Genomic DNA, 26,508 nt, shown 5'->3' with positions numbered 1-26,508 from the left:
AGATGTTTTTCCCTTTGAGGAGAAATGGGAATGTCTCAGCAGCACAGTCTTCTGGCAGATCTAATGATATTAGACTGATTTCTAAATTATTACCGCTGCCAAACATAATTCAGTTAATATGGTAAAGTAATTCAACAAACACAGATGGCAACTATTCATAAACTTGAAATAGACTTCAAAGAATAATATCTTCACTCCGGGTCCCGTTACTGGCTTTTTTTTTTTTCCGGGAGCTTTCAACAGCACCTCAGTGTTTATCAGCAGATCATTGAAATAGGTGAGAGGTGAATGAAGATTGAATAAAGATTTTGATGTGTTCATTGAAAAAACAAAAAACAGAGCAGTTTCAAGACATGTTTGATAGTCAATCATCCACTGATCAACAACTACATTGATACTTTAAATACTAATAAGATAGAGTTGAATATTGCCGACTTTAATGTCTAGCGTCTTGCTCTTGACGGCACTTGAGAAAAAGGAATTAGCTGCCGACTCCCACAAGCTCAGGACTCATTTCCTGACTCATGTCTGCAGTTTCACAGGTTCATTTCCAAAGGGCTTTCAGCTCACTTGTAATTAGGAGTAACATCAGATTAGGAGCAGGCTGACAGTCATTGCTAACAATTTGGAACATTTGATCATCTCGCAGAGGCTCAGTATGAAATCCAGCCTCGTGGCAAGGTGGTGATTAAAAGGATAGTTCGGAAACCTCGGCTCTTTTTCTGCAATCGCCTCACCTCTAAGATTATTACAGCTCGTTATTAATGATCTTTAGAACACATTATTCATGTCTGATGATGATGAGACCCAGGCTCTGTCAGTCAAACTATGAAAAAGTACTCCACAATCCCCCTGTGAAAAGCCTTCAAATGACGCACTGTGCCCTGTTGTACTAATCCTATCCTAAAGATAAGACAAAGTGAAGCGATGTGATGAAATTTTAATGATCCCCATGGGGAATCATAATTATGGTTTGCATAGAAGCAGTAAGAACAGAGCAAACAGAGTCTAACTAAGTATACACAACCCAAATATAGGCTGAAGTGTTGATGGCTCAGTCCTGGGTCACAGGTAAATATTCCACGTACAGAAGGGTCGCTACTTATCACATGATATATATGATCTGATCGCAGAGGTGAGCGCTACTCTTTTATATGGATAGATGCCTGTGGATTTGAACACAGCTGTCACACTTGAGTAAGTCAAGGGAGCCAAAGCGAATTGTCCGGGAGTCTTGGCTCGGGGGAGCCAAACCGTCGGAGCTCAATGAATAGATAATTCCATTTTCACTTGGCTGAATTGCACAAAATACAAAACACAGCAGGGGCCGCTGAGCCGGTGGGAGCTTGCAACTTGGCGTTTGTGTGTGGGGAGTCTCACAAGTTAGTGCTGATGATGCATATCTCACATCATTTCAATGTGTAAATCTCACTTGTCACCGGTGTTGCGGATTTTGTCCTTCACCGACTGAAACGAGGAGGTTGTGATGTCAGTCTTCAGCTGATGAAACTGCTCTCGAAGCCGTCAGAGGATTTCTTATCAAAAGAATAATTCATATTTTCATTGGGGGGGAAAGGGGGTCTCTTAGGTGGCAGAGGTGATTAGCATGCAACCTGCTGTGTCCACAGGTTCAAATGCAGACCTCGTCAACTTTTATCTGTGCTTTCTAGTTCCACTATGTGCAGAACAACGCTATACTCCGGCCTCTTGCATTTCCTAAATGTTTATTTCAAATAAATTGCTGGGGTTTTATTCTTTATAGGTAAAATAAATTGCTGGGGTTTTATTCTTTATAGGTAAAATAAATTGCTGGGGTTTTATTCTTTATAGGTAAAATAAATTGCTGGGGTTTTATTCTTTATAGGTAAAATAAATTGTGTGTTGTATAATGAATGTGGACAATGCTCATTAATCAACATCACTATAAAGGTGTTAGCCTGGTAGCTAATATTCAACTGGAGGTTTAAAACATTGCATAGAAAATAAATAATATACATGCAACAACATCCATAAATTCTAACATCACTCAGGGAAACCCTATGTTGCATTGCAACAAAGTAGAAAGCTGTAGCGTTGGTAACCAATTAGTGATGCAGAAGGGATGTTGAGTAAAATGTTAACAATGTTATTGTTCTCACTCTGGGACTTTTGGCTTTATTGCTGATAATTTGATGCGAACATGGACAACACTCTTGTATTCCTACATTCGTACATGTGTAGCTGGAGCCAGCGCCTAGTAACCAAGACTGTGAACAGGTGGTATCCAGAAGTTTACGTGTACAGTATATTGTATGTATTGTGTTTTTGACAGAGAGTAGCAAGACAAGCTTTTATTTACTAAATGAATGTTATTTTATAATAATGTTTCAGAGAAAATCATTTTTAGACAGTATTGAGATTCAAGTCATGGCTCTGTGTGGGAGGACAATTCGAAAGTAAAAATAGATTGCCTCATTGCATCATTAACGAATGCTACAGTATTTGGTCCACCCCTCAATGAGGCATTTTAAATCCCACATGAGCGATAACTGAACATACAGTACTGTCTGTCCTGCCTCCACTCCTACGTGGTGTGTGTCTGCAGGCCCTGCTGCAGACCTTTAGACTTCTCCCATGTCGCTGTATTTAATCAGAGGACTCAGTCAGCGCAGCACATGGCCGGCCCCGACCTTGTCCTGTCAGATACTTTCATTCTCAAACAGATCGCTGTGACAGGCCGGTGTGAGTGAAGGGAGCATCCCAAAAACCCTCTGGCTGGGCCGTCCTGCTCTCACTGATGCTCAGCTGCTTGGCAGCGAGGAACGAAGGACTCCATCTGAATCACACTTATTTTAGGGCACTGTTTCATTCTTAGTTTCAGACATAAAAACATCCTGTTGTTTTTGTGCAGAGGCCTATTTAATGCGGGTGTATGGTTTTATTTATTATTTTAGCAATAATAAATTGTTATGAATATTTAGAGTAATAAATGTATGGCGGCATTTGTTATCTGTGGTCTTTTATTTTTCTCTGTGGTCATTTTGCATAATTTTGTGGTTGTTTATGTCACTATGTGGACGTTTTGTGCTGCTTTGTGCTAATTTGACTCACTTTCTAACAAGAAAGACAAACAGTTTACCTCCACCCCTCCTCATGTGATTAGTATGTAAGAGAGAAAGATGCAGACGATGCACGTAAAAAGAGATGTTTAACTTTGCTCGTGTTTTTCCAGCTTCAGTTGTTATCCCAGGTGACGCCACCTGACAAAGTCTATTTACCTCTTTTCATACCGTTTCTTTTTTTGTCCCAGTATCATTATTTCCATTATTGTTTGGTTCACAGAACCAGCAGGAAAATATTGACACTTGAGTTACAGTTTAAGATTTTTAAGATGCACAGTTAGTCTGTCTTGAAATAGACTGTTATTCATGCACATGGAGACCTATTTCCTGGGTGAATAACCTGATGCAGTCTATTTTCTGAATACTGAGTATTTTATATTCTTTCATCTTTTTCTTCTTTGTCTTTCCTATTTCATTGTTTGCTTTGCCGGGGATGGATGATTACTTAGTTTTGCATGTGTTACTGTGTTTTGTCTCTCTTAACTACAAGAGAAAGCTCCCTCACAGAGAGATTGTATTGTAACAAATTGATGTTTCCTGTTTTATGTCCAATAATTCAAAGGTGAGATCATCTGATTATTAAGGTCCTGCCTCTGTCTTTGTCCCTGTCAGAGATGGACTCGCTGCGTATCCTCCTCTACTCGCTCATCTTCCTGATCAGCGTCTTTGGCAACCTGCTGATCATCGTGGTCCTGATGCTGAACAAGCGCATGAGGACCGTCACCAACTCCTTCCTGCTGTCGCTGGCGGTCAGCGACCTGATGATGGCCATCTTCTGCATGCCCTTCACCCTCATCCCCAACATCCTGGAGGACTTCATCTTCGGAGCGTCCATGTGCAAGACTGTCACCTACTTCATGGGTGAGCATGAATTGTCTCATTTCAAACTCTGCTGAACTACAATTTATTCCAACAGCTTCATTTCCTGTTTTTTTAATTAACGGATAGAACTGGTTTTTGCTTGGAAATTGAGCAGTGAGTTTAGTAAGTCATTAATCTCTCCAGCTGGCAAATAATATTCAACGAGGGCTTAGTACTGATCACTGAAGGCAAAAAAATCCTACTTGTTGCAATGCTTTGTTCTGTTTCTCTCCATCTTTGAAGACAATTTAGCATTGGACATTTATTTTAAGGCAGTTCTTGTATCTATATGTTGACTTGGAATATTTGAAGTTCATTTTTGAGAAGAATACTGAAAACCTCATGTTCTCAAAAGTTGAGATTAAATGATGCGAGTTGCTTGAAAACAGCTAATTATCCAAAAACTATACTCAGTAAGTCTCAGTAGCACTAAACAGACTTCACTGTAACGGGGGGTGGGATTTAATGAAGATTATCATTTTATTGGGCTGTAAGCTGGTTTAATAGGTGTTTTATTCTTCTACCATGGACCTCAGGTCTGTTTTCATGGCTGGCAGCCGATCACAGTCTGTGCTCCAACTGCAGAATAGCTCGATATCTAACAAGAGCCTGTCTCTCGGAGTGAAGCTTTTATCTGGGCTTCATTTTGCCGGAACAGTCACACATCTCCAGGAGTGTGACTTGGCGATGAGCTGGCTCCCATCAGGCCAGAGTCAAGGTGCCACGTGAGGCCTGAGTCAGAGTGGAGCACAAAGAGACGGCAAAGAAACTGAGATCCACTGCAGCATGTTGTCTCTTCACCTTATGTTGAGCTTTGAATAGTTGAGAAGATCTACTGAATGGCGAGGTCCACGGTTCTATTATTGTCTGAGAAATGTGATAACAGGCTCCCTCAATCTCCTTTCAATTACTGGGCTCTCTGAGCTGTGATAAGAGGACGGCAGCAGGGTCAGCTCCTTCTCATTTCAAATACAAACTTTTCTTGTTCAATCACTCTGCCTTATTTCGAGCAGTAGTTCAACTGAATGATGAATGTTTGTGAAACTAATTTATTCACACCGTGTTGATACTGGCTTGTTAGCCAACAGTGAAAAATGACCAGGATGTCCTTCACTGCAGATGTGATGGATGTTCCTTATTGACAGCAAAACTAGTTGCAACACAGTATATTCACTGTTTCAGGCTTGAATTGATGTTTCCAAAAGTGATGAAAGAGCTGTGGCTGCCTTTTTTTTTTGGTCCACTAACAGGACTATAATTCAAGGAAGACCATTAGCAGGAGCGTAGTAACCCCTGATTGAGCCACGGCCTCAACAAGAATGAAGGCGGTGCTGTGAATTAATCTGCATAGAGGAAACTTAGAGGACAACAAGTTCACAGTGAATTTATAATTTATTTAAAGATGAACTAGGCAGGATTTTTCCCGTGGCTACAGGTATGCTAGCCTAGACGCACCCTAGCAGCAGCAAATATATTTGCTCTGCAGGTCAGTCTAGAAACGAGCCATAGGAACTTTTTGAGTCTCGAACACCGTTCACCAATCACAGCGCTCTGTCTGTTTAGAGAGTCGTTGGGCGGGCTTAACGCGATGACGACAAACTTGCGACCAGAGGTGGGTAGAGTAGCCAAAAATTGTACTCAAGTAAGAGTATAGTTACTTTAGAATAATGTTACTCAAGTAAAAGTAAAAAGTAGCCATTCAAACATTTACTTGAGTAAGAGTAGAAAGTACTTGGTGAAAAAGCTACTCAAGTACTGAGTAACCTCTGATTTGTTGATCTATGAACTGTCCAGAAGCTCTTTGTGTGGGTGTGGTGTCTGTGTGTCTATCTGTGACTGTGTGTGTGTGTGTGTGTGTGTGTGGGGGGGGGGGGGGGTCGTATGATTGGTTTCTAGTGAAACTCCAGTTTCGGGGGTGTGGTCATGTGACTAGGAGTCACATGTCTCCAGGTGTGTATGGGGTTTAAACTTCCTGGGGAGGAAGAAGAATAAGATGACGACTGAGAACCTTCACGGACATTATCCACTATTATCCACGACATACCAGGGCTGACGTCATCCTAATCATTTACTAGCCGCAGTTTCTCAAATTTGAGGCGGAGTGGCCGTCCTGTTTACCGCGGAGATTTTGTGTGCAGTCATGTGACTGCCTGGCTCTGTCTGATTGGTTAAACGGAGGCAAACGTCGCGAGTGGCTACATCTGATTGGTGAAACGCAGTCATGTGACAGAGGCTCGGAAGTATCTCCATTAAAACATAAACAAACAGATCGCACATTGGATCAATAAGAGAAAGTAGCGAGTAGCGACCGGAATGAAGCTCAATGTAACGGAGTAAAAGTACCGCTTCTTCTGAAGAAATGTACTCAAGTAAAAGTAACAAGTATGCTGCATTGAAACTACTCTTAGAAGTACAATTTATCCAAAAAGTTACTCAAGTAAATGTAACGCAGTAAATGTAGCGCGTTACTACCCACCTCTGCTTGCGACGGTGAAAAACATGACAAGATGGCTTTGGCAAAGGAATCGTTTGAATCGGCGTTGGCATCAACTTTGAAAGAATTAAGCTTGTCATTTTCTTTAAAAGTTGAGCAAGAAACTGCCCTGAAGCCATTCATTTCGAAGAAGGATGTATTTGGTGTTTTGCCGACGGGATATGGGAAAAATTTAATCTACGTCATCCTGCTCTTTGCTCTGATTAGTCGTAGCGCTACCGTATTGGTGCAGAGGCAGTTTGAAAGACAGCCTTCATCCCGCCCCCTGGATTGAGACCAGACTATACATTTTAACGATATAGTCTGGCTTGTCAGGCTACAGGTATGCTACATTTTTTCGCTAAAATATATTGGGATTGAACGTGTTCAGCTGCCACCCAGAGGTGGTGATATCAACTGTTTCTAGAAGTTCAGCCAATCCAAAGAAAGAAAATGAGCTTTTAAGGGAACTCGAGGTGATACTGCCTGTGTCCGTCAGAGACCCGACTGAGGGGTTGCATAACAGACTGTCTGAAATAAACAAGGACTTTATTTGAACTGTGAATCATGTAAAGCTCCTCTAGTTGAGTCTCAGAATAAAACACACAGCTGGAAATGATTATAATAGGTCTGCTTTGAGAAAACAGTGAAATCGTTTATCGGCGACCTCATCAAGAGGAAGCAGCTGAAGTGAGATTGAAGTAGCATCATTCAAAGTGTGGTATGGACGTGACTCTCTCCTCACTAATAATGATACTGTTTGTATGTGTTTCCTATAGTCAATGACAGTGATGCTGTTGTTCAAAATATCACATCAATGTAAACGTATAACCCCAAATCAGTCAACTACCCCATCCTCGTTCTCTCCGAGCGTGTCCCAGAGTGAGCCCTTCTATTAGCCAACACCAATCAATACATAGGATCATTGGGACTATCTCCCTCCATTGATTTTGCAGCAGACCTGCTTGGCAAACTCATCTATGCCCATTGGACATATAATACGCCATCCATCCTTCTACTCGCCCGTTCGCCTGTGCTTCCATCCATCTGCCCCGAGCTCGATAATCATGTGAATCATAGCCTCGCCGCCGTTTTGGTGGCAGTTATGAGATCGATGGTATAATATTCTGCTGGTGTGTGTTTGTGTATGTGCGCAGTCTTCAATCACATTTATGCGTCCATGTTTGTGTCCTTGTTGCTGGTGGTATGATGCAATTACCAGCCCAGAGGTGCAGTTTGCATAATGTATCAGAACCAGGATTTTCATGTCTTACAGCAAACTTTTACAGAAATGGTTGTGAGGGCATTTGGCAACCACCTACGGCATAACACACTAATTCCACTGTAAAAACTTTGAGAATAAGATGTGGCCTAAGAATTAACAAGTGTTTCAGCAGAGGAATCTAAAGCCTCTCTCTCCCAGGTTGAGGTGTGTCGATGAAAGATGCTCGCCTGCGAACTTCACACTTATCAAGCACGGCTGCTGTGAGGATTCACCCGACTCAGGTTTAATGAACAAGAGAGAGGATTAGCGCGTTCATCCTGCGGAGGGGAGATACAGCGCAGAAGGGGGAAATGTGAGCATTTGGTCGGTTAGTTGACTGGTAATTAACTTGGCAGCACCTTGCCCGGAATCGCTGCAGAATCTCCCCTACTCAAACATTAGCTTCTCAATACTGGCTGGTGTCACGGAGCGAAGCTTTAATCAGCTGAAAGCTCGACTAGGAAACACTTACAAAGGCAATAACTGGGACATATGAGACATGCATATAGGGGAAAACCGTCAACGTGGAGAAAATGCAGCATTACGAGCAGCAGTTATAATGATGCTGGACACAAGTTAGAAATTAACATAAGGAAGAAGAATGCAACTGTGTCCTCTGATTGCACATCCTGTATTAATGCAAGGGCGAGTGTGAGTTAAACAGTTGCTGCAATATATATTAAATTGTGTTTAACTGCACCAGACTTTCCGTTTTTTTTGTTTTTTTTTATCATTACTCTTCTTTAGAGTAAAAACAAATTGGTCCATCACAAGTGTTGAGCTCGGATCATTGCTGCCTTCCCCCACCAGTAATAAAACAGATGGGTCAAGCGGGGCTGGAGTGAAATGTTGAAAGGGTTGATGAATTTGGGCGGAGCGCTCCAGGACAAGAATCTAATCCTTCAGACAAGATGCTCAATTCTTCTGAGCTGTCTGTGACTACCGGCGAGAGTGTCATCAATTCAAATCACGGGGCGATCAGTGCCATACATCACCTGGAAGTGCACTTCCCGTCAGTATGAATGTGCATAACCTCTCAGCGATCAGTCTTTTTGAGCGTACAGTTTAAATCAGTCATTTGAAAACCTGTGGCTATGTTTCACACAGGCCCTGCCCTCTAATGGCAGTCTGCAGGGTGAGCTACTCATCTCAATGGTGGATAAGTTTGTGTTCAGCAAAATACATTTATAATGAGCCGGTTAAGAAGGCGATGCAGTGTGTCGTGTCATACAGGTTTATGCTTGTTGATCCACAAATAAATGTATTTAAAGGGATAGTTCACCCAAAATTCAAATTTCACTCATTATCTACTCACCCTCATGTCGACTAAGGGCTGGGAGAATTTTCAGAGTCCTCCGTGCCTTCTCGGAGTTACAGGGGGGTCCGCGCAGCAGTATTTGTCCATATAATGGTTGTGAACGGAGCTCACTTTTCTTTGTCCAAAAAGACAAACCAAAAAACATCCAAATACCTCCATAGTGCTCGTCTGTAATGTCCCTTTTGTATTGAAGCCCTGACATGAGAAATTGTTCCGCTGGTCAGTGCAAATCACGCGAGATTTGCACTGACACAGGAAGAGCAGTGAACTGAGACACTGGGAGCTTCCGCTACAAACAAGCTTAAAACATATACTTATTTAATTTTTTTAGGAACAATTTCTCATGTCGGGGCTTCAATACAAGAGGGACATTACAGACGAGCACTATGGAGGTATTTGGATGTTTTTTGGTGTGACTTTTTGGACGAAGTAAAGTGAGCATCATTCACAACCATTATATGGACAAATACTGCTGCGCGGAGCCCCGCTGTAACTCAGAGAAGCCACGGAGGACTCTGAAACTTCTCCCAGCCCTTAGTCCACATGAGGGTGAGTAGATAATGAGAAATTTGGGTGAACTATCCCTTTAAAGTTTTAAGACCAAAAACCATCACAGTGTAGTTTTACATCTCATCTGCATACCAGCAACTCTAAATTTCACTAATTAACACGCTGCATCTCAGCACTGCAATAACTCAGCGTGACACTGACAAGTTTGGTGGGGGGTTATATTCCAGCGTATTTGTTTTGGAGGAGATGTAATGTGTCAGTTAGTCAAACGTTAATCGGTGAACTTTGGAGATGCTGGTCGGTGCCGTAGGAAAGATCCAGGCAAACTGTCAACCCCTGTTAACTGACTGCATGCTCAGCTAAACCAAGCTAACACACTTTTAGCTTTATATTTTTTACCAGAGTAGTTCTCGTCAAACTCTTGCAAGGAAAGACGTACGGTAGTTAATTTTCCAAGAATAGTGTGTCTTTTGTCTGTTTTATCTGTATTTATCCTGCATTTTAATGCTCTTCCTGTGATGTTTTCAATCTTTTAATCCTTGTTTTTGGCACACTCTACATAAATTCTTAATAATAAATAAAGTGTCTTTATAGTTTGTTTTGATTATTCCTCCTGCTTGCTGCGCTGGAAGCCAGAGAACAAGATCCCAATTCCCGCCTCTCTGTGTTCCTCATTTCCACAATCAGAGTAAGCTGCTGGTGTGGCTGCCTTTAACGTCAACAAAAGACAACCCCCTGCCGTGCAATTTGGTCTTTCAGTGTCCGAGATAAACACTTGAAAGAGATGTGTGGGCTGTGACAGACTTATTGTGCGAGACTCGTACGCTGCCACTGCACTGTTAAGATCAGCTTGTGTTGTCTGCGCCTCCCACCTCCTTCTGCTCAGCGCTGGATACTGTCGTTGACCGACAGTGTACGGTGGTCAGCAGTCAGTCGGTCAAAAGGTGTGATTCTGCTTCTGTGATTGCAGGTGAAGAATACCAGCAAATGACATCGGTGCTCTTTGGCATGTCTGAGCACATACATCTCATATATTAAATACTATATTCAGTGAGGTACACAGTTTGAACTTGAGTTGGCACCATTTAAACTATGATGGACTAGCTATTAGCAGTTCTTGTTTGCTGTTTACGTATTCATATACAGTCAATTACCGCTGGATTGATTACTAATTGATCATTCTGAGGCTGGTTTCTGCAGTTAAGTGTGATTCCTAAGCGGCCATATGGATTTATTCTCGGTGGACATTAAAGTTCAAGACACCACCCGAAAGCATGAGTGGCAGCGAATCTAAAACTGTATTCATCACGTCTCTGTGTTCACGCTTGACCGATTTATGATGCAGAGCCAGTCCTATCTTCTCTATTGATAAATGGTGAAGTGAGTTTTTAAACACAACATGAACCTGTCTCTTTCATCACACAGGTATCTTTGCCTATCTTTAAGAGGAGCCGAATTATCCACAGGTGTCCTCGTAGCCACGACAAACAAACGCAGTGATTATAACCGTAGAAAGCAGCAAATAAAGCAGTTTCACATTTAAAGTCAGTGATTGACCGATTCTACAATACAACAGACACAAGACATCAGGGAAGCTGAGATTGCCACTAACCTTTGTTTTGATGTTTTTCTCCGATGCTTGTGAACCAGTCGTAAGTATCCACAGGTGCTTCCTCCTCTTCGCAACAGCTGGGCCAGGGGATTAAAACTGGTAGAAACACAAAATAAAACAGTGAGTTCAGTGATTAGATGACTAAAATCTTTCACCTTGTCAAAATACATGGCTGAAAATGGCCAAGGTCTCAAAAGTGTGTTTTAAATATGTGCCTTAAAGCCCCTGTACAGACTTTTCATTTAGTGTTGATTTTGGCGGCCCCTGTGGACGAAAGCGGTGGAATGAAGACTGCATTTCCCACTGTCATGAAGACGTTTGTCTGGCCGGCGCGTGTAGATTTATTTTGGAAACGTCGGAAAGAAGACGGGACTTGCTTTTTTTTTCTTTTTAGCAGCGTAATGTATCTATTTGTATCGTTTCCTCGGTGGTCCGACCCGACCATGCCTTCCAGAGGTATAGAATTAGACTACTTAGAAATAGCGTATCTTCACACTGATGGGCTCATTTGCTGTTAGGTAACAGAGACACATCAGCAGAAACCAGAGACTTTTGCGTATCCAGTTAAAAGCTCCGTACAGGGGCTTTAAACTTGGATAAAAGTCAGTTTCAAGTTTCTAGCAGGCATCCATCATGCTGATATGAAGTCATTGACAGGCAACCAAAGAATGTGACTTGTACAATGACTAGAATCATGGTTTGAAAATAGCTGGAAACATATTTGATAATGTGCTTATTCAATTCTATATAACGCAGGTCCATAAAACACGTCTCTCTCTCTCATTGCGTCAGGAGCCAGGCTGTTTTGATTTCATGCCTGTGTAGCTGCTTCAGCTGCTCACTCAGATGTCTTTTTGTGACCGTGATGTTTGCTTTGTTCTTCTTGAGTATCTCTACAAGCCAGCGCCTTTGTTCTGTTAGCACAGGAATGAAATACAGCAATTGTCTCTTTCTATCGGACTCACATCACATCCCACACTAAATAGCCGCACAGCTCTCTCTTTCTTCTCTAGGTTGTCCTCCACAGATCTGACGCTTCTTAAACTTTTGCAGACAATTCCCTCTAAATCCTTAATCTTCTCGCTTCTGATAACAAAGCCTTTCATGGCAGAGAGGACCATAGATCCCATCGTTGGTTTGCAGCAGAGACATTCACAAAGGTTGATCCAGCAGAGTGGAGGATATATTGTTCTCCATCAAGCCAGAGAGCGGTACACCACTCACATACTTACCATAGTTCCTCTAAATTGAATTGAACCATGCTCATAGCAGTATTCATAATGACTTCCGTCCTTGAGTGATAATGCGAAGCTACGGTTTAGACAGGATATGTTCTTCCGTCGGGAAGAAACAATGAGCGGGGATAAATGTGACAGAGAAATGATGGATTGAAGTTGTTGCTGCTTGTAACGGTAGAGGATCAGCATGTTGGATTTATTCCTCCTTTGTAGCTGCTGGCAGGATGCAGGTATGGGTTTATTAACGCTCTTTGTCTCACCTTGGCTCAGTGCACAGGATTCCCCTTCTGCAGACTATGCATTTTAATACATGCAAATACAACTTGGCCTTGGATTGTCTCCAAAGGAATTTGACCTGTGTTGTCCATAGCGTCCTTGGATAATATACTGTACAGTAGGTGCTGCTAAGCCACTGAGAGAAGATGGAAGCTTACAGAAAGTTTGGGATTTTTAAGATAACATAAAAAAGACACAATTGAAATAGAAAGAATAAAACAGAAAACAATTTTGAGTGTACAATGAATAAGGAATAGTATGTTCGAATGGATAAAGAGTAGTGTGTACAAGTGTATTTGTTATATACACAGTGGTGAGTTATTTTATGGAACTGGGAGGTTCCTGTATTGTAAGGGCGTACTCATGCTTGTAAAGAGTTTGATCTGCCTGCAGGTCAATGGGTGAGGTCTGTAACTCACGTTGGTGACTTTAAATGTGATAAAAAAGTAAAATTCATAGGTTTAATCAGACTGTAAATACAGCAAAGAAATGATTAAATCAGAATCCTTTTCAAATCCCCCATTCAAGGTTAATATTAGGTTTATCTTTCAACAGTTGCAGGCATCTAATACGTAAAATAACTACTACGCAAAGGTGTTTAATCAGCTTTGTTGTCTGAGAAGAAGGCACAGTCAGTTCTTAGTGAGAAACGTATTAATGTTCCCAACCTGGAAAATGAGATAATACATGTGAAACTCATCTGACACATTCAGTTAACAGCTGCACCCTACTGTACCGCACTAGTGACTGACTGAAGGTCCCCATTTAACAGTCAATAAGACACTCAGATTAAAACTGAACTGATACTAATCAAAATTTAAAATCCCACATTTTAAAATTGGCCATGAGCTGATACAATCATTACACTGTATGTTTCGTTCTGATAAAACCACAAAAACATACAGACATCTCTCATTCCGACAGTGAGTGATGGGTCTTTCGTTTCCATTCACTAGAAGCTGTTGGCAGAATCAGCCACTAAGAGCACATCAACTAAATAAAACATACAAACTTTTCCTTTGTAGCTTGATAAAATCATAGACTGTATATAAGAAGGATTAAATGAATAAAGCTGAAGTGGCTAAAACTGCAAAGCTGCTACTTATATGATTTCACACTGTTGTTTTCTATGAGATGTAATAAAAGTTGGATATAGGATTTGTAATAATTCAGTGAGTATCATGAAATCAAACCACGTCTCTGGTCGTCAGTATAATGTGCAATAGAAATTCAATATATTTGCATCACAGTTGATGATGCCGTGATTTGCAACTATCCTCTTTTATTTGGACATCATTTGGACCACCGACCGGCTGCAACAATTGTTACCACTCTGCTTCAACATGTTTGCTTTCTGTTTCTTTCCTGCAGGCATCTCTGTCAGCATCTCCACCTTCAGCCTTGTGGCCATTGCCATAGAGCGATACAGTGCCATCTGCAACCCGCTGAAGTCCCGTGCGTGGCAGACTCGATCTCACGCTTATCGCGTCATCGCCGCCACGTGGGTGGTGTCTCTGCTAATCATGGTGCCATACCCGGTGTTCAGCACAATCAGGACTTTCCCTAAGAGCAACGGTACTGTCGGCCACATGTGTCGCCTGGACTGGCCCAGCCAACAAGCTGAACAGGCCTGGTGAGTACCAGCAGGACTGCATGTGGCAGGGATTTAATTAGTTGTGAGGTTTTGAATCATTAACTATTACTTTACAGACCAGGCAACAAAATAACCGAAAATAAACCATCAACATTAATGAAGAAGAATCCTCTAGGCATACATTAGTTTATCAAACGTTTCTTTGATCTGTCTTTAATGACGGATGAAAAAAAAAAAAAAAACATCAGCCTTGATCTGCTTGATTTGTTGGCTGATGAAGTCTGCCACATATTTTACAGCCAGGATCTGAATGGACTCTGCACAAAGTCCATGAAAACTTTTCAAATCTTTTCAGATCTAAAATGTGGCGAAATAATTACGTGGCTGTGCCTCCGAAAACCAAAACAAAGATAAGCAATTGGATGAAGTCACTTGGTGAGGGGAATACAATCTGCATGATTTTGCTTCTAAATGTGAGGAGAAACTCTGATTTACATTTTTGTGTAATTGAGTCATTACATATGCATTACTTTCAAACAGAGGGTTCATCTTCGGAAACGATTGCAGCACGTTTCACCTGGCTGCTTGCTGTTAGAAAAGGGATTGCATGCTGATTTGGTTATTTTAGTAATATCTGAAATTTCTTATTGAATACTCAAGCGCCTCAGAGCTGTGCACTGTCACAGGCCACTGTCTGGACTCCTGCCAGATACCCCCTCCCCCCCAGAAATGTCTCATTAGTTTTAACTTGTTTAATTTCTGTTTCATTTATATTTAAGTAAGTAAATTTACTCATTAACATACAGTTTTAACCAAAGGCAACTTACAAATGAGGGACATCACATCAGCTCAGCTTTAGCGCAGTAGAAAAACTTGGTACCACTACATCTATTTAAAAAGTGAGGCACGTTTTGGGTTTTAGAGGTGTTAGTAGAGGAGGAGAGTCTTCAAGAGATTCCTGAGGATAAAGAGGGATGCCCTTGCTCTGATAGCAGTCAGTCGTACAGGAAACCACAGACCAAAACAGAAGACAGAGCCAGCATCTCCTTCCATTTACTATGATTGGCTAGCTGTATCCTGGCTCTAGCTTCATATTTAATGCACTGACATGACAGCTGTATTGATCTTATCTAACTCCCAGAAAAGCAGAAAATAATTCCCAACTCTTACTTAGAGTTAGAGTTTATAGATTTTTTTGTAGCCAGGAAGAATTATGAGATGGATAAAGAGAATCACAGCAATGGAGAGAAGACAACTTCAGGATTGAGCCCATGGGCAGAGGCTGTAAAGGTGGTCACGGAGGTGATACCTGACAAATTAGTGAAATCATTAGACGGGGGAATTGTTCTGAGGAAGAAAGTGAACAGGCGGCTCCTGTTGAGGTTTAATGAGAGACAGTCTGACATGGATCCGGTTCCCAGCATAGTGGGGGTCCATCCCAAAGACGGAGGAGCAGGGAAAGAAAGTAGAGGCTGCATCATTAGACAGAAATACGACAGAAAGCGGGTGTGACTTCAGTACTGGTGCTGGAAGGATGCATGTCTCCATTTTGAGGATGATAATGTCAAAGTCCGGGGGTCCTCAATGTGTGCGGAGAAGGAGGGAGCATATGCAAAAGGTCAGTAGAGAAATGATTAGTGCTACATTAGGGAAGTCATCCATCCATGGGGCCTCTGAGGACCAATAAATGCTGCTTGCTGTGACAAAAGCTCCCAAGGTAGATTAGAGCATCTCAGGGGTTTTACATGTGTCCCTAAACAAATTTAGGTCCAGCAAGATGGCAGAATTAAAATAGAAAAGAAGGAGAAGAAGAAGACGAACATTGTATTCACTACTTGACAGTCTTTCATGGTCAAACTCTGTGAAGAATTCAGTTTTCTCTGACTGTCTATCAAACTCTTAAGCTTCACTGGGAAAGACGAGGCAGTGGGAGACCAGTTAATTAGTCTGCTCCGTTGAGGAGGAGGAGGAGGAAGAAAGTGGAGGCTCAGACGTCAAAAGTTCCAGATGTGTCAAAGAGTACGAGGGCCTTTCAAGTTTTAATTCACAGTTTCATCATGACCTGTCTTTTTAAATTACACTGACATTAAGAGTTAAATCGGTAACACCTTCTTCTTCCATCTACCTCTCGCTGGAAATGGCTCATTTTTTCTCTGCTAATGAAGCGGTGCACGGAGACACTGAACCCTCCAGAATTAGACTGAAATCACGATCTAAGATGACGGGCAAATGACAGCATTAAATAGTTAATGAAGCAATTTTGTCGCGTCAAATCCAGTGTGATGATTTTAAAGTTTTATAATGATGATAATACATGGCACGCGTCTGTTTTACATTAAAAAAAATGTGATGTCCTCTGGTGGGATGGTAATCTTATTAAACTTATTCACTGCTGGAAATCAATATACTGCATAAGGCCGATATTTCAACATGATCAAGCAAATTTGTATTGAGGAGAAACCAGGTTGTGTTCCTCATCCCAGAACATAAAATAAACATTTCAAAAACACATTTAATGATCCCATATTTACATAATACGGCTTGGAGTGCTCACCTCACCTACAATTATCATGCACCATTACAGCAGTTTAGATATATTTTAATATTTTATACCATCTCCCATAGTTTCATAGTATCCAGTACTTGGTTTACCTGCCAAATGTCAGTTCAACTGGCACAAAACAACAATTATTTTGCAATTAAAATTGGCTCTGGCTTACTCGCACCACTGGCTACAGATCATTTATTTTGCGGGGCTGCAGTTCACACAATGAAACCTCTGAGCAGTCAAGTGTTTCAGCAGAGTGAATGGGATATTTTTGACAGATTTCATTCCAGGAGCAAACATCTGCCTGGCATTTAACAGCTTGGTTCTCAGGATTTACACATAGCAATTGGTCATTGTGTGTTATTGTGCTTCATGTAAATAGAAATGTGTAGTTTTTCCTTTCTGAGGCTTATTTGTAAGAATATTAACTGGAAATATATTAGTTTTACTTCATTATGGTTTAAACCCAAAACACTGCAGAGGTGGCAGAGCTTTTTTCAACTCTGAGTAATAATTAAAAAGAAGTTAAAACTCATCTTCCCCAGTTGATCATTGATCATTTAGGTGTCCTGGGAGCAGTCAAAAGACAGAGCTCATGTTTTTTTCATGTGTCCCCTTTGCTTCAGCTTCATCCATCTGGGTTTCCCCTAGAGGCAAAGCACACACAGAAATCTACCAGCACCTTTTTTTCCTCCTCTTTTTAGTGTGTTCCCACACGCCTACATGTTCGCTTCCTGACAGCTTTTATCAGAACAGAACAGATTTTGACTATCAAACATGCATCTGATGAGGGGCCGCGACTGAAGCCTTTCTTTCTTGTTTTCTTTCGGTAAATGTGAAGTAAAAGAGAGAGAGACGGAGGGTCACAGAGGAAGACATTAGAATATCAGAGAATGGATGAAACCCCTGTTCCTTCCTCTCCATCGCTTTCATGTGCTGACTGATGTGCGCCGCAGACAGCGGTGGTTAAGAGGAGCATTCTCTGATTAAGATGAATCAAAAGGTAGATGTGGCCACAGATGGTAAAGATACATTACTATGATCAAAGTGAAAGCTGTACAATTTCCTGATCCTATTTATTCACTCTGTCCCCTTTGTAGTTTTCTCTTCTGCAGTAATTGCACAAAGTTTTCATTAATTTGCCTCATTGATCTATACTTTTATGATGCCAGGTCTCATTCGTCGTGCTATTACTGCATGCTATAACAAAACTATAGTGTTTGGGGACAGAATATAGTGATATAAATGGTCCTGAGTTCGCGGTTGAAAAATTCCCCGTCATTGTTTTGTTCAGTTTTTTTGGTCTTTACTCAGTTGATGGCTTTTTTCTTTGAGGTGTCATCAGTCCAGGCACTCGGGGGAGCCGTGATCATTCTCCCTTCACCGCAAGAAGGAACATTTATGAACAGCTGAATGCGCAGCCTGGAGCTTTGGATAGTTAAAGTGTATTACTTGTACATATTCAACCATGTTAGTTTGAGAAATTATCGTTTCATGCTGCAAACGACCTCTTAAAATAGTCTTCTGTTGTGAAATAAGTAACTTTCCACACTGTTTACACTGTGTCACGCTGCGTTCACATAATCTCCTGTTGTCACCATGTGTCAATATGCACTGTGTTACTGTGTAAACTGTCAATATGTCAATATGTTCACTTTAATAAGGTCACGTTGAAATCCACCCCTGGGTTAAACAGGATGGCTCCCATCTTCAGGGTGTGCTGCTGTACCTGCAGCAGCTAACTGATCCAACTGGTCCAACTAATCCACATCGCTCTGTAACCTGAGCGCAGGATGTTTGAAAACAATTAAACGCCATTTAGTACAGTAGTTCGCTGTGCTCCCGTGACCCAAAAATAAATTATTAGATATCATTAACTGTCACTGTACATATTTGCATTAGATATATTACACATAAAACATGTGATGAAATTACTGTATAAACACCAGTGCCTTTTAGCAAATAGTTTAATACCGGTAGTTTAATCTTGCCACATCAACTTGCTACTAGTACTTTAAATATACTTTAATGCAACAGTAATAATAATCCAATTATGGAATAATATAATGTTGACAGGAACCTAATGTCTTCTCTGGTGTAATGAGCAGTTTAACTTATTTACTTTCATGCATTTATTTACTTGTACCTGTGTGTTTTCACAGTGTGGGTTTACTTCTTAAGTTAAAGGTCTGAATATTTCTTCCACAACTAATCAAACCTGAGTCACAATAATTCACCAGCTCACCAGACGGAAAGGATATTGATATGATTGAATGAAAGTATCAAATAGATTAAAGGTTGAATATGGAGAATGCTTATTAAAAGCTGAATTTTTTTTAGCGGTGCCACCGAGACGAGAGCTTTTCTTTCTTTTTTTCACTGAGACGAGAGCTGTGACAGGGGGTCAGAGGCTCTGATCATGCAGGCTTGGTTTTCAGCCACAACGTGGAAGGAGCCTCCACTCTCCCTGTAACAAGTCATTTATCTAACATCACAATTAGTCCCAAGCTGTTTAATTAAGGTTAAAATAAAACATAAGATAAATATCCTGCATAGCTCTGCTCCTCTGATCAGAGCAACGGTGTGTTATACTTAGCAACGCCGGTCTTGCAACCAACTGCTGGAATTATTGTTCTGTTGTCGCAATTCTTATCTCTGATCAATAGATCGTGGTTTTCTGCTCATTCTCCATATTCAATCTTTAACTTGCAGCAGTGTTTAAAATGTGTAGGGACATATGGCATCAGTACGAATGCTTAAAGAGGCAGATACAAATATTCTAAGAAGCGATAGGAGGGTGAACTGCAGGGTGACTGAGGAGGAGGACGACAGCCTGCAGAGGGAAACTGCAGAACTGGCCCAGGGTGCTGCAATACCTTTTTTGCCAAACAGCGTGGGGGCACCAAGGGCGACTGGGAGGGGTCAGCCATCTGCACAGCCTCCAGCACGGCTCCGACACATGCACAAAGGCGTCTGAGGAAAGAAGGATATACAGTTTGTTATTCACTAGAAAGTTTTCCAGACAGTTATATCTTCGGGTAACAACAGCAAGTCAAAGCTGGAGGTTTTGTTTGAGCTGAATCAGTTGTTATTGTTTCTCAGCGCTGTGCTATTTTTTTTTTTTTTTTTTAAACCTCTCTCTTTCTATCCAGGTATGTGCTGCTGCTGTTCACTCTGTTCTTCATCCCTGGAGTGGTGATGATTATAGCCTACGGTCTGATCTCCAGAGAGCTCTACCGAGGCATTCAGTTTGAGCTGAGCCAGAACGCAGAGACCACTGGTGAGATCCATCAAAAACCCAGTCCAAACCACTAAAGCCTCTTGGTTCACATTGATTTAGCTCGTACCTGGGATGACAACATCTTTTCCACTTTTTATAGACCCATAGGAAACTGCTGCTGTGAATTCTAACAGACAGACACAACTGCAGAGTTCTGCACTTGTTACGTCCAAAAATACACTTCTTCTCAGTCTGCTTAGCTTTATAGTTTATTACAACAATATACCACAAATGTATTTCCTTCAGATGAATTCCAAGTGCTGTTATGGTGCACCAGTTTCCATGGAGTCCAGTCTTGTGCGTAATTCTTCAAGGTTGAGTCTGATCTAAAACAGCCTTCTGTGGCAACTGTTAATCTTGCTAGATGTACTTCTTTGTAATACAGCCAAACAATGAACCTCCATCCTTTGCAGTGAGACTGTGATTTGAGCCTCATACCAAGTTATATAGCATCGTAATTCAAACACTTAAAGGGATAGTTCAACATTTTGGCAAATTGGCCCATTGCCATAATCCCTATAGTCATAGCAGTAGGTTCGTTACCTTTAATTGTCAGTGTAAGCTATTTTTGAGCGAGCTGCTCAGAGCTACACTATGGAGGCTCATGGGATTTCTTGGTTTCCCTCATCAAACTCATCAAATACACAATCCAACAACTCCACAACGCTCTGGTGGACAAGTTTTGAGCTGCACATTCACCACGCTATGAGATAATAACACAACGTTACCAGACAGAGTTGTTTTAGAGGTAAATTAATGCAAAACCGCTGATGCGCGTTGCGTTCAGGGACAGTTTTTCAGCAAGCAGACTCTGTATTTACTCTATATTTACCTCGAAAATGGCTCCGTTACATAACGTTCCGTTATTATCTCATAGCGTGGTGAATGTGCAGGTCACAACTTGTCCACGACAGCGTTTTGGAGTTGTTGGATTGTGTATTTGATGAGTTTGATGAGGAAAACCAAGAAATTCCTTTAGCCTCCGTAGCGTAGCTCTGAGCGGCATGCCGCTGCGCACCACTGTTCTAAAAATAGCTTACACCGACAAATAAAGGTAACGAACCTACTGCTATGACTATAGGGATTATGGCAATGGGCCAATTCGCCAAAATGTTGAACTATCCCTTTAAGCATTTTCAGAAAGATAAAGTTGTATACACCTTTGATGCTGTCATGATATTCTAATTGAGATTTCAAGATTTTGTTGCAATCACATTTTTATGGCCCCTCATAAATTATACTGATGGTTTTTACGTGTAAAGTGAATAATCTCAAACTAACTCTTTGGCTCCTCCACAGGCCAAAAGAACGGTGTGAGCCGAGCTGTGGGCTCCAACGATGACGACGACGGCTGCTACATCCAGGTGGCCAAGAAACCCTCCTCCGCTGTGGAGCTCCCCACCCTCTCTGCTGCTTCCTCCGGCGCCACCACCCAGGCCAAGGCTGAGCGGCCCCGCAGCAACACGTCGAAGGCCAAGCTGCAGGCCAAGCGGCGAGTCATCCGCATGCTGATGGTGATCGTATGGCTCTTCTTCATCTGCTGGATGCCCCTGTACTCGGCCAACACCTGGAAGGCCTTTGACCTGAGGTCGGCCTCCAAAGCGCTCTCGGGAGCCCCCATCTCCTTCATCCACCTGCTGTCCTACACCTCCGCCTGCGTGAACCCCGTCATTTACTGCTTCATGAATACGCGCTTCCGCAAGGCCCTGCTGTCCACCTTCGCCTGCTGCTGCCGCAACCGGCTCTGCCGCCAGTGCTGGTGTTGCAGGAAGAGGGACGGAGGGGAGGACGGCATGACCGGCACCTCCATGGCCACGTCGATGGCCACCTCCATGTCCAAGTTCAGCTACACCACCGTCAGCACGGCCGGCACCTGCTGAGGAGAGAGGGGTGTGTGGTCACATCTGGCAGCAGCTTCTGCGTGCACCATCTGTTTTTCACTCTTTATCTTAACATGCAGTTAATAGGTCATACGCTGAGTGGTATCCCTGGCCCGGTTTAATGAGGTCAACTTAAATGGTCTCGTTCAAATTCCATGTGCATGGTTGCAGAGTGCGAGGAAGGGAAAACACCTTTTTAGTTTAATGGCGTTCTTTTTTCTTCTGTTTAATTGGCAGCATCCGCTTTGTTGCATTGTGAAGAGAAACATCAAGTGCCTGTGCTCTTTGTGAGGCTTCGTCATGGTGGGTTGTTCGCTGATAGAGACGGACACTTAAGTGGAAAAACTACGCTGAAAATATGAGTCCTGTGTATGTGTAAATGCTGTCTGTATGTTCGTTCTGACTGTGCCAAAGGTGAAGACACGTCAGTATGGACTTTTTGTGGACGTCTTTTGTGTTGCTAAGGTGACTGGTTCCCAGCTGGAGCCAGAATAATCATCCTGTGCCTGTGAAGTGTTCATAATCAACACATGTGCACACAAACTAAGACAAATGGAAGATAATACCACACACTTTGGTAACTCCTTCCTGTTTACACCAAAATATATCAGAGCTACAAGCTTATCGTTTACTTGTGGGTGGTGTTTTGCTCTTGTTGTGTTATGTTTCATCTGTTCTTGAGCGTATAACAGATTGTGCACAGATTCAAACTGATTTATTTAGGTGACACTGTTGGCTTCTTTGTAATGACAGGAGTTTTTTTTTTTTTTGCAGGATGATAAAGCAAGAAACATGGGAGCATTCAAATTTAGCCTCATCTCCTGGTGAGCATTCGTCTCCCATCAGTGCAGCTGTAAATGTATGCTGAATTCGGATGCAGATGTCAATATTAGGGCGTGAATGAGCAAAAAAAAAAAAACGTTGCACACAGTTGATCCATGAAAGGCTGTTTCACACATTTGCTCCAGTCTGCCCCTGCCACCCTGGCACAGGGAAAGTGCTTCAGTCAAACACACCTTCTCTGCTCAATTATCTCTGTGGCTCTGTGGTGTCTTTTATATCCTCTCCCTCCCTGCCCTCCACTGCAGCGCTGCCAATTACTCTAAGCGTTACCTAAGTACAAAGACCCCGTTTCCAGGCTTAGACTAACGAGGTGTTTCTCAGGGACCCTCTCCTGCGGTGCAAATCTCACGACTTCACCTCTGTGAAGCAGACACAAACATCTCTGCTCGCTCGCTCTGTGTGAGCCCTTCAGTTCTTTGAAAAATAATAACAACTAACTCGGTTTATTAAGAACCTTTACACAAAGCGTACGGCTCAAAGAGCGCCATAAAGAGAGCCAAGAAAATCTGACACACGATGGTTGGAACGCAACTAAGTGGCATTAAGAACAGCACTAAAACATTAAATTGGACCAAGAATAAAAGCTAAAAGATAAAATGCAAAACTTTAAAGGAATATTTTGGGGATTCACTTTGATGCCTGTTGAGTCAGAGCCAGAAGACGGTTTCTCTAGTTAACATGGAGGCTGTTAGGACATAATGTTTGGATCAAATGGAGCATTTTCACTTGTAGTTTTGTCCGACTTGTTTCATGTTGAAGCTTTCTTTAATAGCTTGTGTTGTCATATGGTCGACAGCCGTGGTGGCATTAGCTCTGAGAATGAAAAATCATCCAGACTTTCCCTTTAAAAAGCCATTTGAAGCACAGATTAAGTATCTGTACAATCTTTTTATACAACACAAAGTAACCAATGGAAATTATTTATGACTTCTTCAGATAATTTTGCCAAAATATGATGTTATACTAAATAATAAGATAAAACATAGATTCCAGATTGCATCTGTTGTCCTCTGCTGCACAAAAACAACTGGATTTGTGTGAAGCAGTGTGATGTTAAATTTTCCTCCTACATATCATGTGCACATTTATCAATTTAAAGTTAGGTTTCCTCTTTTTCATGGCCTCTCATCACACAGACCAGACACTTCTCACTCCCTGCAGCAAACCCCCATCCACCCACTCTTTTATCCTTTTTGATGCAGAGGCGTATGAATACATGAATGACAATAGTGAGTCGGTGACAGTGGAGATTTGCAGGCGCATGCACTGTCCGAGGGAGGTTTACAGGCGGTGGCAGAGGTGGCGGCGAGTTTGGCTCAGAGACAGACAATTGGCACACAAAAAATCCCCAACAGAGCTTTCTCTGTCAACACTATGTCTGGCGGCTTCAACTCTGGGTGCTCTTTTGTAATTAAAGCAGGAGACAATGAGTGATTTCTATGTCTTTGCCAGCACTTGAGAGCCTGTCAGTCTGTTTAGGATCTATTTGACAGTCTGTGCACCTTTTACTCCTCCATCCAATTAGATTTATTCCAAAAGTTTTGTGGCCATTATGAAATTGCAGCCTGTAGTTTAATGAAATGCAGATATGATAAGTGATCCCTTAATCCAAATTTGTTATTGTTTTTCATTTCATTTATTCACAAAGTAAATCTCAGTCTCTGCTCATGTGCATTATGAATGAACAGTGCAAAAAATGTCTGGGTAGCCTTGTTCAGCACTTGTTAGTTATGGTGAAAGCCTCCCGGAGAGACTGAGATTTGGTCTTGAAAATGTTCTGCTTTTATAACTGTTTAACTATTCACCTCGGCACCTCAACAGATTTAGATTTGCATTATTAAATATGAGCAAACCACCTTGTCTTAAAGCTGCTACTTTCTTATTTACATAGCTACTTAGAGTCAAAATAGTTTTTTACTCTGAACCCTGGAGTTATTGCTACAAAAGCACTCACTTCAGGATATGGCAGGGAATTATTTTAAAGCAACAGTTTGACGACTGAGGGAATCTGTTAATGCGATGTTTTCTTAAAACATCAATTTTATGGTTTCATAGGTGACTGGTTTAAAGTATGTACAGTATAATATATACATCTTTGAACGGTCAGGCTAGGCATACAAACAAAATGTCCAGCAGTTTCTTGAAGGTTATATAGAGCACTTTGACAACTACTAGCTAAGTAAAGATCATGCAAGTGAGGCCAAAAAATATTATCATGTACGGTCACAAACCCTGCCTCCTCCACATTAGAGAATGGCACATGGACCAAACTAAAAGTCGCGTACAAGCACACAACTAATAGACTTTGTTATCACCTGTAAATGACCCTAAATATGTTTATCCTTATTTAGTTATTTAGGCAATAAAAGAGGGTAACGTCATGATTGGTAGCTGTGAGGATTAGTTTAAGCAGATGTATGAGCACAAGGTGGCAATGCTTTAAATAATGGCTTCATTTTTGTACCCTGGGAGGAAGCGGAGACGTGTCGCCCATCCTTATTAAGTCAAAGGCTACCGAGAGAATTGATTTCTTCCGTAACAGAAGTTCACAGACTCATAAAAACGAGGCAAAATGCTTTTCTATGGTGATTAATCTTAATCTGACCCTGTCCCCAGAACTATACCTGATGCAAATTGAAACTGAAAGGAGACGGAGGCATGGGACTGTGCACACAGTTGGTTTCTCTCTTATCTCTTCCTCCCTAAACAAGAATCCCATTAGGTGCTTCAGGCAGCCCACTTTGGAGTGAAATATGCGCCCATATACTATATATATAAATAATAATTTGCCTCTTTAGCTCTGCACACAACGCGTGGAGCAATTTTGATCACCTCGGGACATAAAAGAAGTGAATGTAAGAAATATAAATTGCAGTGTCACCTTTTATAAATGTCACTTTTTTGGCAGGGAAACAGTAAGCTCCTCGGATTTGTGATGATTCATTAGTGCTCGCTTAATAAAAAAATAAAAAAAAGATATCTAAACAACCAGTTTCTACAGATAATCTGCTCTTTATTTAAGGTGCTCATGATGATTTTTACTTTCAGGAGGATTTGCATGTTCTCTTATTAAGTCTTGTAAACTCTCTCTGCTCACCTTGACTTGACTAAATCCTTTAAAATGCTACAAAAGAAGCTGTTTTTCTCAGTTCCTGAAATCTGGCCTCTGGGAGTTTTCAGCCAGCAGTACTGACAAAGCTTTCATAAGTAAATTAGAAGTTATTTCTCAATTATTTATCATGGCTTCTTTGACAACGGTTGAGAGTGAAATGAGTCTCTGGTGGATTTTCTTTTTTTTTTTTTTCCTCAGGCACAGACTGAAAGTATTTTGTTTTGGCCCACAGGTTCAGCACCTGAGTAGAAACACGGTTTATGTGAGCTGTCAGAGAATCTGCTCTCATCTGTTCCTTTTCATGTTCACTTTTCTTCTTCAGCCTTAAAAACAAGTTGGAATACGGAAGCTTTCACAGCTCCTCGTCCTTCTCAGAGGCCGGTTCTTTCCTGCTTCCTCTGAGGGGGTGGGGGGGGGGGGGGGGGTGGGCATCTCAAGTGTTAACTCGTGTGTCAAGTTAGAGCCTCGGCTTCATGGAAAGTAAACAAACTGAGAAATGCTGCCGTGAAGAGCAGGTGCAGAGACGGAGATGATGAAACCACATATTTAGCTTTTATTAACGCTGGGAATCCTTCTCTGACGGTGAAGTTGTCTGTGT

General features: G+C 41.7%; 1 protein-coding gene and 1 long non-coding RNA gene across 2 annotated transcripts in view; one reads left to right on the top strand and one right to left on the bottom strand.

The window, feature by feature from the left end:
* cckbra (cholecystokinin B receptor a) overlaps positions 1–21,955 on the top strand; it is a gene marked incomplete at both ends in the record, with an annotated part of 29,554 nt that extends 7,599 nt beyond the window's left edge. Inside the window, 4 exons of the mRNA XM_083990246.1 lie at positions 3,714–3,962; positions 14,025–14,286; positions 19,948–20,075; positions 21,375–21,955. Of these exons, the coding sequence (XP_083846372.1) occupies positions 3,714–3,962; positions 14,025–14,286; positions 19,948–20,075; positions 21,375–21,955 (1,220 nt within the window). The remainder of the gene's footprint in view (positions 1–3,713; positions 3,963–14,024; positions 14,287–19,947; positions 20,076–21,374) is intronic.
* The window catches only part of LOC310999733, a 33,572-nt gene continuing 26,741 nt past the window's right edge, over positions 19,678–26,508 (bottom strand). The window contains exon 3 of the long non-coding RNA XR_014596066.1: positions 19,678–19,768. This is a non-coding gene — a long non-coding RNA (uncharacterized lncRNA). The remainder of the gene's footprint in view (positions 19,769–26,508) is intronic.

This window comes from Trachurus trachurus (genome assembly GCF_905171665.1).
Source record: "Trachurus trachurus genome assembly, chromosome: 2".
In the NCBI taxonomy this organism is placed as follows: Eukaryota; Metazoa; Chordata; class Actinopteri; order Carangiformes; family Carangidae; genus Trachurus; species Trachurus trachurus.
Note: the sequence above shows the minus strand (reverse complement) of the source record. Positions and strands in the feature narration are given on the sequence as shown.